The sequence below is a fragment of the Cervus elaphus genome, chromosome 18, assembly GCF_910594005.1.
Source record: "Cervus elaphus chromosome 18, mCerEla1.1, whole genome shotgun sequence".
NCBI lineage: Eukaryota > Metazoa > Chordata > Mammalia > Artiodactyla > Cervidae > Cervus > Cervus elaphus.
This window is the reverse complement of record NC_057832.1, coordinates 108,565,575-108,581,459: the sequence shown is the minus strand read 5'-3', so window position 1 is coordinate 108,581,459 and position 15,885 is coordinate 108,565,575. Positions and strand designations below refer to the sequence as shown.

The window sequence follows — 15,885 nt, the reverse complement described above, 5'->3', positions numbered from 1 at the left end:
AAATGCAGGAGACCTGGGTTTGATTCCTGGGTCGGGAAGATCTCCTGGAGAAGAAAATGGCAGCCCACTCCATTATTCTTGCCTGGAGAATCCCATGAACAGAGGAACATGGGCTGCAGTCCATGGGATTGCAAAGTGACTCAGGATGAGCACTCAGTTATTGATAATCACAAGGTGACATGAGGTTGGTAAGGATATAGAAGATTTGAATAGAATAATTAACAACTGCACGTGCTACTGGGCAATAAAGCAAGTCTTAACAGATTTTAAAGAATCCGTGTTATACAGACCACACTCGATGACCACATTACAATTAAGTTAGAAATCAAAATAACCTGGATATATATATTTCCCCTCCTGATTCATGCTGAGGTTTGACTGAAAACAGCAAAATTCTGTAAAGCAATTATCCTTCAATAAAAAATATATTAATTAAAAAAAAAACCTGGAAAAGTTAACGTACATACTTGAAAATCATGAAAAATGTTTTAAAATAACTCACAGTTAAAGATAATGAAAAGATCATTTCTAAACACAATGGAAATTGTAAAACACTTAGAATTTCAACAATAATAAGTTGAGTCATTTGTTGAATAATAAAAAAACTGAATTAAGTAACTCAACTGAAACATTTTGAATCATTTGGATAATCAATCTATGGAGTTAGAAATCAAGATAGTGGTTAGCCTTGTGGGAAAGGGACTGACTGACTCCAAAAGGGGATGACAGGGTTCCCCAGCTTATGATAAAATTCTATTTTATGATCTGGGTGCTGACTATTTGGGTATGTTCACTTTAAAAATTCATCAAGCTGTGTACTTTGATTTGTATACTTTTCTCCAGGTATGTTATGTCTTTATAAAATTTATCCAAAAAAGGAAAACATGAATGTGGCTATATGTGTATGTCTCTCAATATGGACTGTAGCTCACCAGGCTCCTCTGTCCATGGGACTTTCCAGGCAAGAATACTGGAGTGGGTTGTCATTTCCTTCTCCAGGGGATCTTCCCCACCCAGGGATCGAAACCAGCATCTCTTATGTCTCCTGCACTGACAGGAGGGTTCTTTATCACTAGCACAACCTGAGAAGCCCCATAAAATTTATCCAAAAAAGGAAAACATGAATGTGGTCATAAAATCTATATATTTATTTATATTGTACTTTTTAATGTAACCTAAGAACAATGGAACTTTCAATAATCCTTTAGCTTTAAACATGTATTTCAGTGAGAAAAAGATAATGTTTTTAGATAGAATCATTCAAAAGTCTTCAAAAGCAGGTACCTACCTCTTCACCCTCACTGGTATTGCCAGTTGCAGCTTTGGCTTGGGCATAATTAAAGTTAAAGATGTCATCATTATAGAAGTAACTCTGAAAAACATCCCGAGAACAGGTCACATTGAGCTTTAACATATAGAATATAAAAACAACAGTTATACCAGATAAACATAAAAATAATTTTGAGGAATTAGCTGATAGATACCACTACTACTCCCACAGTAAAAGGGTCATCTCCAAAAGTACCTTATCTGTGACATATTATATAGAGTATTTTGTATACAAAATCACCTAGAAAACTCTACACTGACCTTAAATGAGTTGAGGTAAATCAAGACATCATCAAATTGCTTAAGCAGGAAGAAACAGGAAGCCATGCACTGCCTTCCTGGTATTGTATCTGAAATGGAATGGGGAAAAACCAGGTGTGTTCATGAAACTAAAAGTTCTCTTTAGCTGAAATTTGAGTTATGTTATAACTTAGTGACAAGAAATGTATTCCAAGACATCTCTCTAGGTTCTGAAATTCGATTCTGTTCAGTGGACAGAACCTCGGCATGTGGAAGTCACAGTACTCAAGAATAACCAATAATCTCTCCTGCGGTTAACTCTAAATCCCACATGAGCATGTGTCCTTCGGGCTAGTTTTCCCCAGGTCTTTTTTCCAGGGCTTTGATTCTCTCATTCAGCTCCAACACCTGCACATTCAACTAATATGAATTAGTACCCATCACTCCTCACCTAAGACAACACTTCTGATCTCAAATGGAGAAATATTTGGCCATGGAACCATCTGATCCTGATTCTGACCAACTTGTCTGATAACAGATTCCTATTTGAAGTGGCAGAGGATTTGTAAAATACCCTACCTTCACCACGGTCACTCCTGATCCTCCTTCCTCTGTTCCATTTTCCCCCTATAACACTGATCACAGTCAGATATACTATATAATCTATTTCTTATGTCTATAGTTTGTTCTCACTAGATGAACACTGCACAAGGGTAGGGGAACTGGTTTGTTTTGTTTACTGCTGTATCCCCACACCTCAATAAATTTTTGTTGTAAGAATGAAGTGAAATGGGGAAAGAAAATGTTATCCAATAAATGGTTTTGGTGGAACATTTGATAGAAAATGAATTCCTAGGAGTGATCAGAATATTTAATAATCACTTCAGCATGAACACTGTCAGAATAGATGCCAGCCATTGAAAACAGGTACAGCCAGCCATACTAGTTTATACTGGCTAACTATCAGCCCATTTTAGATGCTGTTTTCCAAACTTACACTGAATCTTGAGTGATAAGATCAATAGTTTAATAACAAAAATGAAGCCACGAAACTACTGGCAAAATATAGGTGAATATTACACAACTTCAGGAATAAAAAAGTATTTTCTAAGCTTGATACCCTTATAATAAATCATTATAGAAAAAATATATGACAAATGTTTTCATATAGGAAAAATACCATAGGCAAAATTACAAGCAAATGACCTTCTGAAAAAATAACTACAGCATGACAAAGTTTTATACCTAAAGAGCTCTTGAGAAATCGATCAAAGTGAAAATTCCAAATAAAAAACAGAATCAAATTTTTAAAACTCTTATGAACTAGAGAATATACTTATTCTCTGTTTATGTATCCTCTCATCCCATTTTAGCTGAGCTGTTAACAAGGGCTAATCTAATATTCTCTCCTGCGTCTGAGTTCCTGCTTTACAATGGGAAACCTAACAGATATATCCCTGGACACAGAATCAAACTTCACCAGTCAATATACGACCAACTCCAGTGATAAATCATGCTCACATGTACAGATTCGAACATACCACATTCGCTAGCTGATCCTCCCACCAACTGGAAGAACTGCTGGGCAATTTTCATATGATCCCTCTAAAAAACCAAGGAGAACTGATAAGAGGAATAAACTGAAAATATATTATTTGTATTACACTTTATGGTTTCAATATATCTGTCAGGATTTAACATATTTTAAATTCTCCTCAAATCAGCAGTACTAATTTTTTTGTTAGTATCACCAACTAGAAAATGACAATCTATAATTGAATTAAAACCTAGTTAGGATCGGATAGAAAAGAGGAGAAAAAAAAATTCAATTCCCAAATTCTATCTTAAAAATACCTTCATTAAAAAAAAAAAAAAGTACCTTCATTAAATGAACTCACTCATTCATTCATTTAACAAATATTTATTGCTTTTATCATATATCAGACCTTGTGGTAGGAGCTATGGCTAGAACAAGGAGTAATTTACTAAGTAAAATCATTCATTTATTCAATAGCTATTTACTTCCTATTTGAGGCAATTTGGACCGAGCTGCAGATAAAAAGATTTATTTACATCCCATTTCATTCCAAAAAGAACTTACTATTCCATATTCAGGTGAAAAAGAGCTTAATTTTAGTCAGTGTTTTGTATTTATAAAAAACTTTCCCAAAGAAACAATTATTCTCATTTTATAGATGCCAAAATTATAGATCAGAGGTATGTAAGGTTAAAAAAAAAAAGCCAGTGAAAGTAAGAATGAAGTTTTGCAATGATTTGCTATTGTTATTAGATAAACACATTGTTCAACAATTGGCCTTTCTTTTCCCTTAAAAAGCAGTAATTCTTATGGCTATAGCTTTCTATTATCTTTTTAATTTTTACTCTATTCTACTCATTTTTTGGACAAGCCACATGGTTTGCAGGATCTTGTTCTCCATCCAGGGATCAAACCTGGGCCCTTGGCAATGAGAGCACCAAGTCCTAATCACTGGACAACTGGGGAATTCCCCTTTTTTGTCTTCAAATAGCACAGAATTCTTGTCACAATGGAAAATGGATTGGGGGATATGGAGAAATAAAAGGAACTGCAGAGGAGCCTATTTGTAAGCTTATTATTAGCTGAACTTTGACATTCATTTTTATTTTTTCTACACACTGTAACTTTGCAAACTATAGGTACCAGTGGTTTTATACTCACTGAACACATTTCCTGGCCAAGGGCTGCATTGACCACTCCTTTGAGGATGTACTCCTGGAAACATGGAATATCAGTAATTAATTTAAAAGGAATATAAAACTAAGAGATATCTCTCAAAAAAAAAATCATTTGCATCAACTCAATGCTTTATATATATTATCAAAAGTTACCCAACGTCACTTTGCTCTGTTCTATCCCTGGTAAGAATGAAAGAATTAGGAGACTTTTATTTGGTTCTCAGGAAAGTGTGCATATAACAGAATTCATCGTATTTGTAAATTCTCAATCTTAAGCAGAAAAACTCAGTGGACCTTCACAGGAGTTTTATTTTTATTTCAATTCAATGTAAAAAATTAACCATAAAATGTTTATGTAACAATTTTTACACTTTATCAGCCACTGCCATTCTCTGTGACCATATCACATATATATAATTATCCCTTTCCAATGATATATTAAGCTTCCTTTCCTCAAAAAAAAAAAAAAATCCTCTGATTCTCATTTGTAACGTATTCTCATTTTGGAGTCCTGAGGGCTTACCTGTACCCCTTCAGACTGGGTTCTATTCATTAATAGATACTCTCCTTAGCTTTATGACATAACTTTTTGTTGTTGTTGTTGCACAGCACAGGATCTTAGTTCCCTGACCAGAGATCAAACTCATGTCCCCTGCAGTGAAAGTACGGAATCCTAATGACTGGATCACCAGGAATTCTGATTTTTATGTGGGTACTATTTTTATTTAAGACAGATCTTAAAAAGAATAAAACAAAAGATGCTGAAGCTCTTAATACACTTGAGAAATATACCAACTTAGACCTGGAAATATTTTTCAATCTTTCACTCAATAGTGGGATGCCCCAGTACATGCTTAGAGTTCATAGTGCGGGAGACACAATATAAACAGTGCCTGACTTCAAGGAGCGAACCACCAGCAGGGGACAAAGACACAGTACAGACAATCATACTGGTGACAGAAGTCTCCATGTCTAGTTTCATCAGAATTCTAGATTTCAGTATTTTCAAACCTCAACCCTTTTGAGGAAATGACCACATTTATGGAAGTTTACAAATATCAAAAAAACCCAGAATATTGATTCTCATATCAAAAGTCTCACGTAATATTCCCAGATCAACATACACAACTTTCCTGAGAGTCTACAAGCAGGAATCTTCCCTACTAAGCCTTCCAACTACCTTTCAACAGAAATTCCACCTTCAACAGAACTTGATTAGTAAAAATGTAACATATTGTCAATTACCTGAGGAGTAGTAGGTTCCAGATCCTTAATTAAGTTATAAGCTTCTTGTACATCATCTGAAATATAAGAAATAAGTAGCCATATTAGTCTGTATCCTAGCAAACTTTTCTGAAACAGCTGCCCCAAATGATAAGGTCCTTCAAACATTCATGAGAAGTATGATTTGCTTTTCTTGTCTCTTAACTCTCCATCAAGTTCAATGCTTAGTAGTAGATAACCAAATACCTGTAGGAAATCCATATTAAGCCATGAAGCACTTAAGGGTTCAAGCTAAAAATAAGGAACAGGGAAGTATATGCTTATGGCATTGTAATTATATAAGAAAAACATCCATTTTTAAATATATATATATGTGTATATGTATATATATATATATAAAGTACATAGGAGTAAAATGACACGAAGGCTGGGATTCGCTTTCAAATATTTCACAACAAAACTGGAAGAGGGCGGATAAATGAAGAAAAACTGGCAATAGCTACAAGACTGTTGTATCTGGGGTTATTATTTGGGTGTTCATACTATTAACTTTTGTTTTGTTTATGTTTGAAAGTTCTTAGAATAAAAATTAGTTTATAAAATACACAGGGTGTTTCTTTAATTCTTGTCCAAAAGCTTATTTCTTTGTGCTGATGTATCAAATTAGGGAGAACCATCTGCAAGTTCATGGTCTCCTGTTAATAAACACTTCAGGTTTCCCTCAATGAGGAATATGTTGTCTGGCCGGTCCCCACCATGCACCTTCAAAGGCCCACACTTGGTCTGAGACCCATGGCAGAGCGCCAGCACCACTGCGTGGGAGCTCCCACCCTGTGTCCACAACGGCGAGATAACAGACTGCTTGGGCCTGCGTCTACAATTTATCCTTACTTAGGGGCAACAAATACCATGCTCACTTCGCATCTTAATATTTCGCAGAAGCTGGGGGTGCAAGCAAACAGAAAGACAGATAATTAGAGCAAATACAGTTAATGATGAGAAAGAAAAGACACAAGGAAGTGTAGATGAACATTACACACAGAGGAACACACAAAAAAGAAGGAACGAGGGAGAGAAAGGAAAAACAACAGAAAACCTGAAATAAAATGAATACAGGACAAAGTGCAGAAAAATAAGAGGAAAAGAATGGGTGAGAGATTGGAAGCAACAGAAGAGGAAAGAGGAGATAGAGAGAAAAGGCACAACAAATAAATATGAATAAATTTGTTCTGTCCTGTGAACCTGCTGCAAATACATTTTTGGAAGTATTATGAAGTGATTTTAAAGGTTAAGCAAGTAGTTCAGTTAGAGATAAGGTCCTTCTAATGTTCTAAAATATCTTACATAGGCAAGACCAAGACACATTTCTCTTACCCTGACGAAGATAGTAAATCACTAAGTTTAGCCTAGCTTCAGGAATGACATCAACCAGGGGAGGCAAAACCTGCAAAGCCCCTTCTCCTCCTCGGAAAACTACCTAAAGACAGAAAAACTATTATTATGGCAATAAATATGAGTATGTTTATTGGTAGAAATACATACGGAGCTGACACAGTTACTCTTTGAAGTGAAGTATATATTTTTGAAGCTTTCTCTATACACACATAACCTTGACCTCATTAAAAAAAAAAAAGCCATCCTAAGGACTTCCCTGGCAGTCCAATGGTTAAGACTCTGTGCTTCAAATGTAGGGGCTACAGATTTGATCCTTGTTTGGGGCGCTAAGTCCCATGTGCATCACGGCCAGAAAAATAAAGTCATCCTAAATGTAAGAAATAGAATAAAGGCATGGTCCTATTGCATATATTTCCTTTTCTCCTCATAGGAACTGTACGAAACTCTTAAAGTACCCAATAATTAATTAAACTTTTTTCTAGACAGATATTCTACATTAAAAACTCCATGAAGGAATTTATGAAATCCTTCTGAGATTATTTCCTCATCTCTAAAAGGCATTAGTAATGTCCACCTTTTAGAGTTACCATAAGGATAAAATAAGTTGAAGTGGGCTACATGCATGGCATATCGTAGGTTATATTTTGTTTTATTAAAATATTAGTAACTATTTATTAGCATCTACTATATGCCTGGTATTGTAACACCAGGGCTACACCAGGAAAAAGTCATTCTCCTGTCTGTATATAGTCTATACTCAAATGGGGAGAGACCTTCAAAGAGCAAACTTAAGTATGCTGTCATATGATAATAAAAGCTACAGAGAATAGCTAAAACAAAAACACCATCCATGAAAGGATGGTTTTACATGCTGTTTTGTACCCAGAGCCTAGAACAGTTACTGACACATACACACATTTGTTATTTCACAAATATACAGAAATCAAGGCAATCAAGCATAAACTACCTAATCTCTTCTTTCTATATCAAAATATCCATCTGGTCATCTTATTTGGTTCTCCTTGTCTAAGACGCTCCTTTCCCTTGCCAAGATTAATTCCTACAATTGTCTTCTTTGATGTCATGATTTTAACTCCATATGGATTTTGTTTCTGTATTAATACATTATTTCATTAATCCTGGTCCCACTTCTCAACTTTAAATATGCACAGAGGTTTCTGCTGTCTTGAAAAACCTTCACTTCACTTGGTGTCACTGTTCCTCATGAAGAGCACTGTACTCTTTTTCCTTTTTTCAATGCCACACTTGCAAAGTAAGTGGTTTGCTGTTTCAACTTTCTCCTCTTCCTCTCACTCCTTCACTGCCCAGAAAACTTGCTGCTGCTCTCTGCACACTAATAAACCCATTCTACAAGTCACAATTATCAAGCCCTTTGACCAAATTCAATAGACTTTCCTCTCTTCTTGCTCCATGACACATCTCCAGTTTTGACACCAGTGGCCATAGCATGACAATAAAAGTGCTATTTACTAAATGCTTACTATACGCTGTATACTGCTGAGGTACCTTACATATATTACCTCATTTCATCTTCACAAGGAAATAAGGTAGGTGTGTGATTTCCTCTGTTCTACATAAGAGAACATAGAAACTCATCAGTGTTTAGTGACTTACCCAAAGTTACAAAGCTAGTATATGGTGTACTTGATTTTGACTCAGGTCTGACTGCAAAAGCTGATGTCAGTAACAATTTATACTGCTTAATATTTTTTTCAGGTTTTGTCTTAAACTATAAAATTAATCTGTATTTACTAGAAAAAAACTTACATGTAGTATTACAACAGACAAAAGGGAAATTACCATTTTCTCACTTTTCTTTTTAATCCCACCCTCCAATTATAACTCCCATCACTAGCTGATATGCACCTTCCAGTTATATGTACATATAAAGGTTCTTTATTCTGGTTGTATATTATAGCCACTTGGAAAACTTTTAAGTATTGATAGTTGAACTTTAGCCCAACCATTCAATAAAAATCTCACACATTAATATTTTTTAAAATCTCCTGGGTGATTAAAATGTGTAGTTGTAATGACATTACAACTTCTGTGGTGGCTTCTCTGGCAGCTCAGACAGTAAAGAATCCACTACGAGGCAGGAGACCTGGGTTCAGTCCCTGGGTTGGGAGGATCCACTGGAGGAAGGCGTGGCAACTCGATCCAGTATGCTTGCTTGGAGAATCCTCATGGACAAAGGAGCCTGGCAGGCTACAGTCCATGGTGTCGCAAAGAGTCGGACACGACTGAGTGACTAAGCACAGCACAACACAATGACATTGTCAGAAGCAACCTACGTGTCCATCAACAGGTGAGATGAATGGACAAAGATGATGCGGTCTTTATATACAATGGAATATTGCTCAGCCATAAAAAATAATTAAATTTTGCCATTGCAACATGGATGGACCTGGAGGGCATTATGCTAAGTGAAATAAGTCAGACAGAGAGACAAATACTGTTTGATGTCACTTATATGTGGAATCTAAAAAAAATGCAACACACCAGTGAATAGAACAGAAAAGCAGCAGACAGACTCACAGATACAGAGAACAAACTGGTTAGCAGTGGGGGCAGTCTGTGGGGGGTGGGGGAAGTACAAACTACTGGGGGTAAGATAGGATATAAGGATGTATTTGTACAACACAGAGCACAGAGCTGATATTTTGTGATAACTGTAAATGGAGTATAACTTTCAAAAATTATATAAAAATTAGAAAAATTTTATAAAATGACTGTTGACTATTGAACAATGGTGAGGGGGATTGTTTAGGGGCGCTGACTCTCCACACAGTTGAAAATTCAAATATGATTTACAGTCAGCCACCCACATACAGAGTTCCTCCATATACGAGGATTCAACCCACCTCAGATGGTATAGTATTTATGACTGAGAAAAATCTGTGTATGAGTGGACCCATGCATTTCAAACCTGTGCTGCAGAAGGGGCTGTACATTATGTAGGTGTTTTCTCTTGCCTGCCCTTTTTTGAGTTATTTTCTTATTCTCCTCTTTCACCTCCTTAAATACAAACACTCTCTTGGAACCATATTTCTCTCTTTTTAAACTTCTCTTTGACTATCCCTACTCTTATGAAAACTCCTAAACCTGTCCTCCAGTCTTAATCTCTTTCCAAGTTTAATTTCCAGACTACTCTCTCTAACATATCATTCTCCACAAAAATTAATCTGGCTTTAATTTATAGACTAAATTAGAAGTGAAAAGGTTAGAGGCAGAAGCTCATAATGCAAACTAACCTCAGAAAACTCTGTGATGGAGACCTGAGTTAGAGGAGGAATGGGATATATATAGGAGACACTGCCAAAGAAGAAATAATAGCATTAAGTGACTGAGTACCAGAGATAAGGGGGAAGAGAGAGTCTAAACCAGCTATAGTTTTCAGCATTGGTACTGGGAGACTTAGTGCTAATGAAGGTACAGAGAAATTAGAAGGAAAATGTGTAGCTATTATTACTGCCATATTCACACAAGGAATCTGAAACTCAACAATAGGGAGTAAATTGCTCAGTGTCCCCAGGTGTCTGAGTTGAATACAGCTGCTCTGCACCCACTTTACAGCTGAGTCAATTGAATCAAACTTGAAACTTCATCGGAATCTTTTTTTTTCAGCAACCATCCCAGTGCAAATTTCTGTTCCAGTAAATTCAGTCAGCTCACATGCATCTTCTTCATTCATGTCCTTGCCACAAATGAACCCTTTAAATCTAAGTCATTCTTCAAAGACCAGCTCAAGTTTTACTTTCATTAGAAAGTAAAGGATTTTCACTTTCATCAGAAAGTAAAGGATATGTTTCTTTGTCTTCACCAACAAAATGAACACGTGGATCTCACTGCCTCACACTTCTTTCTAAATGTTAAGCATGTGTTACTGCCTTCCCAGTAAGGAAAGAACCTGATATCTTAAACTCATTCTCTCTCCTCCACCACAAGAAAGAGTTGTTGAACTCCAAGTTCAACAACACTTGGAGCACAGAAATACTTGTTGAGATACCTCCCTTCATTCATCTTCCCAAAACCACTGTGATGTACTCAAAAGAGGGTAGGCCTCAAATCATCAAGACTGGAAACTTTTATTCACCAGATTATGCCTGATGAGCTCTTTAGCAAATTCAAAGGAAGAAGAAGCGTTGTCCATCAAGCTTTTGAGTTCTGCCTGAAATTAAAAAAAGGAAAGACTTATGAAAATGACAAGTGTATAGTTCTTACATCACCTGTAAGAATTACAAAGTTTTATAGCTTACAAAGAATTTAACATGCTGCCTCCTTTGTTCTGCAGAGCTCTGAGAAATAATCAATGTAACTATTATTCTCATTTTACAGAAGAGAACCTTAAGGCTTATAAACATTAAATGACTGAACCTCTAAGCAGAAAGTCTGAAACTGGTGAACCCAAGTCTGAAGACTCCTAGAGTTAGTCTTTCCTTTCAGGTGATAAACTTTTAACAACTAAGGTTGGTTATTTTTCTTTATTTAACATTTTTAATTAACCTATTTATTATTTATTATTTTTGACTGCACTGGGTCTTCACTGCTGCACGTGGGCTTTCTGTAGTTGCCGTGAGAGGAGGCTACTCTTCATTGAAGTGTGTAGGCTTCTCTTGTTGCAGAGTACCAGGTTGAGGCACTTGGGCTTCAGTAGATGCAACACATGGGCTCAGTAGTTCAGTAGTTGCAGTCAAGGGCTCTAGAGCTCGGGCTCAGTAGGTATGGCGCACAGGCTTTAGTTGCTCAATGGCAGGCAGAATCTTTCTGGACCAGGGATTGAACTTGTGTCTCCTACATTAGCAATCGGATTCTCAACCACTGTTAAACCAGGGAAGTCCACTAAGGTTGATTCTTCAATCTGACCATTCCACCTGTGTCCTGAACTTTCCTATACTTCTTCCTGCTGAATTGGCCTTTATTTACATGATGCAATTAATGTACCTTCTCCCCTCTGTTACTATTTATTAGAACTATCAGATCTCTTTTGTTTTATCCTGCTTCTTTAACTTCCTCTAGAAAAATGGTCAGCCATTTCTACAGTGTCTTTAGTAATGTCTGAGGCTTACTTATCCACTTCCTCAGCTTTCTGCTATTCCTTCTTGCCAATCTATAGTTTTCTAATTCTCACCTTCTTTTTCTACCTCCATCAGTGGATACCTAAGATTTTCTGGATAAAATAATTAAATTCTTGACTGTTCTCACTAAGCACTACAAACTTGTTCTACCTGATGTCATATGGGAATGCACACTTATTTAGCAATGTTTTACTAATCTCCTCTTGTCTACAGCAGGAATTCCAAAGTCTTGGGTAATATTAGGCTAGTTCAGCAGTTTTCAGGCTTTTTGATCTCAAGATCTTTTTTAAACCTTAAAAATTACTAAGCATCCCAAAGAGTTTTTGTTTATGTGGGTTATAGCCATTCATATATATTGTATTAGAAATTAAAACAGAAATTTAAAGTATTCAATTAATCAAAAGTACTAATAAACTTACTACACATTAACACAAATAACATATTTTTCATTTTAAAAAAAACCTGTATTTACCAATAAAAAAAATTTAGTGACAAGGATGGTACTGTTATGTATTGTTGCAAGTCTCCTCAACGTCTGCCTTAACTGTTGACAGCTTGATTGGCATATCTGTGCCTGAAATCAATCTATTTTGAAATCATGCTGTCTCTGGAAAACTTCACTGCACATTCAAAAATGAATGAAAGTGAAAAGACAAAATCTTTTAGTATTATGAGGCTAGCTTTGATCTCAGACAGGGCCAGCCAGGACGAAAGGGGAGGCAAGTGAGATGTTCAGGGCATAAAATTTAAAGCAGCACTCATTGTACATGAAAAGATGCTCAACATCATTCTAGCTATCAGGAAAATAGAAATCAAAATTACAGTGAGATTCCACTCCACATCCACTGGGATGGCTAGGATAAAAAAGACAGATAATAACAACTATTGGTAAGGATGTAGAAAAACTGAAACTCGAAACTCTTACACATATTGCTAGTGGGAATGAAAACTGGTGCAGCCACTTTGGAAAATAGTCTGAAAGTTCCTCAATTAAATATAGCTACTGTATGACCCAGGAATTCCATTTCCAGGTATATGCCCAAGAGAAATGACACATATTCAAAACAAGTCCCAAAACATGTATATACATGTTACAGCTGCATAGTAGGAAGAATGTGGAAACAATCCAAATATCCATCTCTGACAACTGGAAAAATACAATGTGGTACATCCATACAATGGAATATTATTTGGTGATAAAAATGAATGAAGTACTGAAACATGCTATAACACAATGAACTTCATAGATATTAAGCTAAAGTAAAACAGGCCAGTCATAAAAGATTATATAGTATTAATATGTGACTTCTTTTTAGAGGAAATATCCAAAACACACACATCTATAGAAACAGAAAGTGGATTAGTAGCTGTTAGGGGTTGGCGGGATGGGGGCTGATAGCTATAGATTACGGAGTTTCTTTTTGAAGTAATGGAAATGTTTTAGAATTGACTGTGGTGGGAATTCCCTGGCAGTCCAGTGGTTAGGACTCAGCACTTTCACTGCCAAGGGTGTGGGATCAATCGCTGGTTAGGGAAGTTAGATCCTGCAGGCTGCATGGTGTAGTCAAAAATGGGGGGGGGGGTAGTGTTTAAAAATAAATAAATGAAAAAAAAATAAATAAATAAATAAATGAATGAATAAAATTGACTGTGGTGAAGATTAAACACAGGGTGAATACACTAAAACCCACAGAATTGTATGTTTCAAAAGGGTGACTACATGGTACGTTAGTTATACCTCAATAAAGCTGTTAAAACATAGAGGTATAAATAGAAGACGTAGGTCATCTTAATTTAGAGTTAAAATGACTTGTCTAAAAGTACAAAAACATGATAGAAATCATGTAAGAAATATTCCTCATGATATACATGCTTTCATATTGAAATTTTCTGTTTCCTATATTTAAAATGAAAATCCCTTATGATTATACAGTGGAGATGACAACTAGGTTCAAGGGATTAGATCCGGTAGACAGTGTCTGAAGAACAATGGACGGAGGTTTATAACATTGTACAGGAGGTGGTGACCAAAACCATCCCAAAGAAAAAGAAATGTAAGAAGGCAAAGCGGTTGTCTGAGGAGGCTTTACAAATATCTGAGAAAAGAAGACAAGCAAAAGGCAAAGGAGAAAGAGAAAAATATACCCAACTGAATGCAGAGCTCCAGAGAACAGCAAGAAGAGATAAGAAAGCCTTCTTTAGCGAACAATGCAAAGAAATAGAGGAAAACAATAGAATGAAAAACACTAGAGATCTCTTCAAACAAACTGGAGATAACAGGGGAACATTTCGTGCAAAGATGGGCACAATAAAGGACGGAAATGGCAAGGAATCACAGAAGTAGAAGAGATTAAGAAGACGTGGCAAGAACACACAGTAGAACTGAACGAAAAAGGTCTTAAAGACCCAGATAACCACAGTGGTGTAGTCATTCACCTAGAGCCAGACATTGTGGAGTGTGAAGTTAAGTGGGCCTTAGGAAGCATTACTATGAACAAAGCTGGTCGAGGTGATGGAATTCCAGCTGAGCTATTTCAAATCCTAAAAGAAGATGCTGTTAAAGTGCTGCACTCAATGTACTAACAAATTTGGAAAACTCAGTAGTGGCCATAGGACTGGAAAAGGTCAGTTTTCATTCCAATCCCAAAGAAAGGCAATGCCAAAGAATGTTCAAATTACCATACCATTGCATTCATTTCACATGCTAGCAAGACTATGCTCACAATCCTTCAAGCTAGGCTTCAGCAGCAGATGAACTGAGAACCTCCAGATATTCAAGCTGGATTTAGAAAAGGCAGAGGAACCAGAGATCAAATTGCCAGCATTCGCTGGATCATAGAAAAAAGCAAGGGAATTAAAAAAAAACATCTATTTCTGCTTCATTGCTAAAGCCTTTGGCTGTGTGTACCACAACAAACTGTGGAAAATTCTTAAAGAGATGGGAATACCAAACCGCCTTAACCTGCCTCCTGAGAAACGTGTATGCAGGACAAGAAGCAACAGTTACAACTGGACATGGAACAATGGACTAGTTCAAAATTGGGAAAGGAGTACGTCAATGCTGTATATTGTCACCCTGCTTATTTAACTTATACACAGAGTACATCATGAGAAACGCAGGGCTGGATGAAGCACAAGCTGGAATCAAGATTGCCGGGAGAAGTAGCAATAACCTCTGATGTGCAGATGCTACCACTTTATTAGCAGAAAGGAAAGGGGAACTACAGAGCCTCTTGATGAACGTGAAAGAGGAAGGTGAAAAAGCTGGCTTAAAATTCAGCATTCGAAAAATGAAGATATGGCATCTGGTGCCATCATTTCATGGCAGATAGATGGGGAAAAGTGGAAACAGTGACAGATTTTATTTTCTTGGGCTCCAAAATCACTGTGGACGGTGACTGCAGCCACCACATTAAAAGATGCTTGCTTCTTGGAAGAAAAGCTATGACAAACCTAGACAGCGTATTAAAAAGGAGAAACAAAAAAAAAAAAAAAAGGAGAAACAGAACCTACCCTGGGACCAGCGAGCCGGCTCCTGGTCCTGGGGTGAGAAAAAAAAAAAAAGGGAGAAACATCACTTTGCCGACAAAGGTTCGCATAGTCAAAGCTATGGTTTTTCCAGTAGTCATATACAGATGTGAGAGTTGGACCATAAAGAAGGCTGAACATCGAAAAACTGATGCTTTTGAACTGTGGAGCAGGAGATGACTCTTGAGAGTCCCTTGGACAGCAAGGAGATCAAACCAGTCAATCCTAAAGGAAATCAACCATGAATATTCATTGGAAGGACTGATGCTGAAGCTCCAGTTCTTTGGCCACCCAATGTGAAGAGCTGACTCTTTGGAAAAGACCCTGATGCTGGAAAAGTCTGAGAACAAGAGGA

At 36.7% G+C, this 15,885-nt stretch overlaps 1 protein-coding gene across 3 annotated transcripts in view; it reads right to left on the bottom strand.

Annotated features, from left to right (window-relative positions):
• TTC26 (tetratricopeptide repeat domain 26) overlaps positions 1-15,885 on the bottom strand; it is a 39,459-nt gene that overhangs the window by 8,246 nt on the left and 15,328 nt on the right. For all 3 annotated transcript variants that reach the window (XM_043872870.1, XM_043872872.1, XM_043872871.1), the window contains 7 exons: positions 11,021-11,095; positions 6,883-6,985; positions 5,530-5,585; positions 4,268-4,321; positions 3,111-3,174; positions 1,591-1,679; positions 1,289-1,372 (listed from right to left, as the gene is read on the bottom strand). In XM_043872870.1, the coding sequence (XP_043728805.1) occupies positions 1,289-1,372; positions 1,591-1,679; positions 3,111-3,174; positions 4,268-4,321; positions 5,530-5,585; positions 6,883-6,985; positions 11,021-11,095 (525 nt within the window). The remainder of the gene's footprint in view (positions 1-1,288; positions 1,373-1,590; positions 1,680-3,110; positions 3,175-4,267; positions 4,322-5,529; positions 5,586-6,882; positions 6,986-11,020; positions 11,096-15,885) is intronic.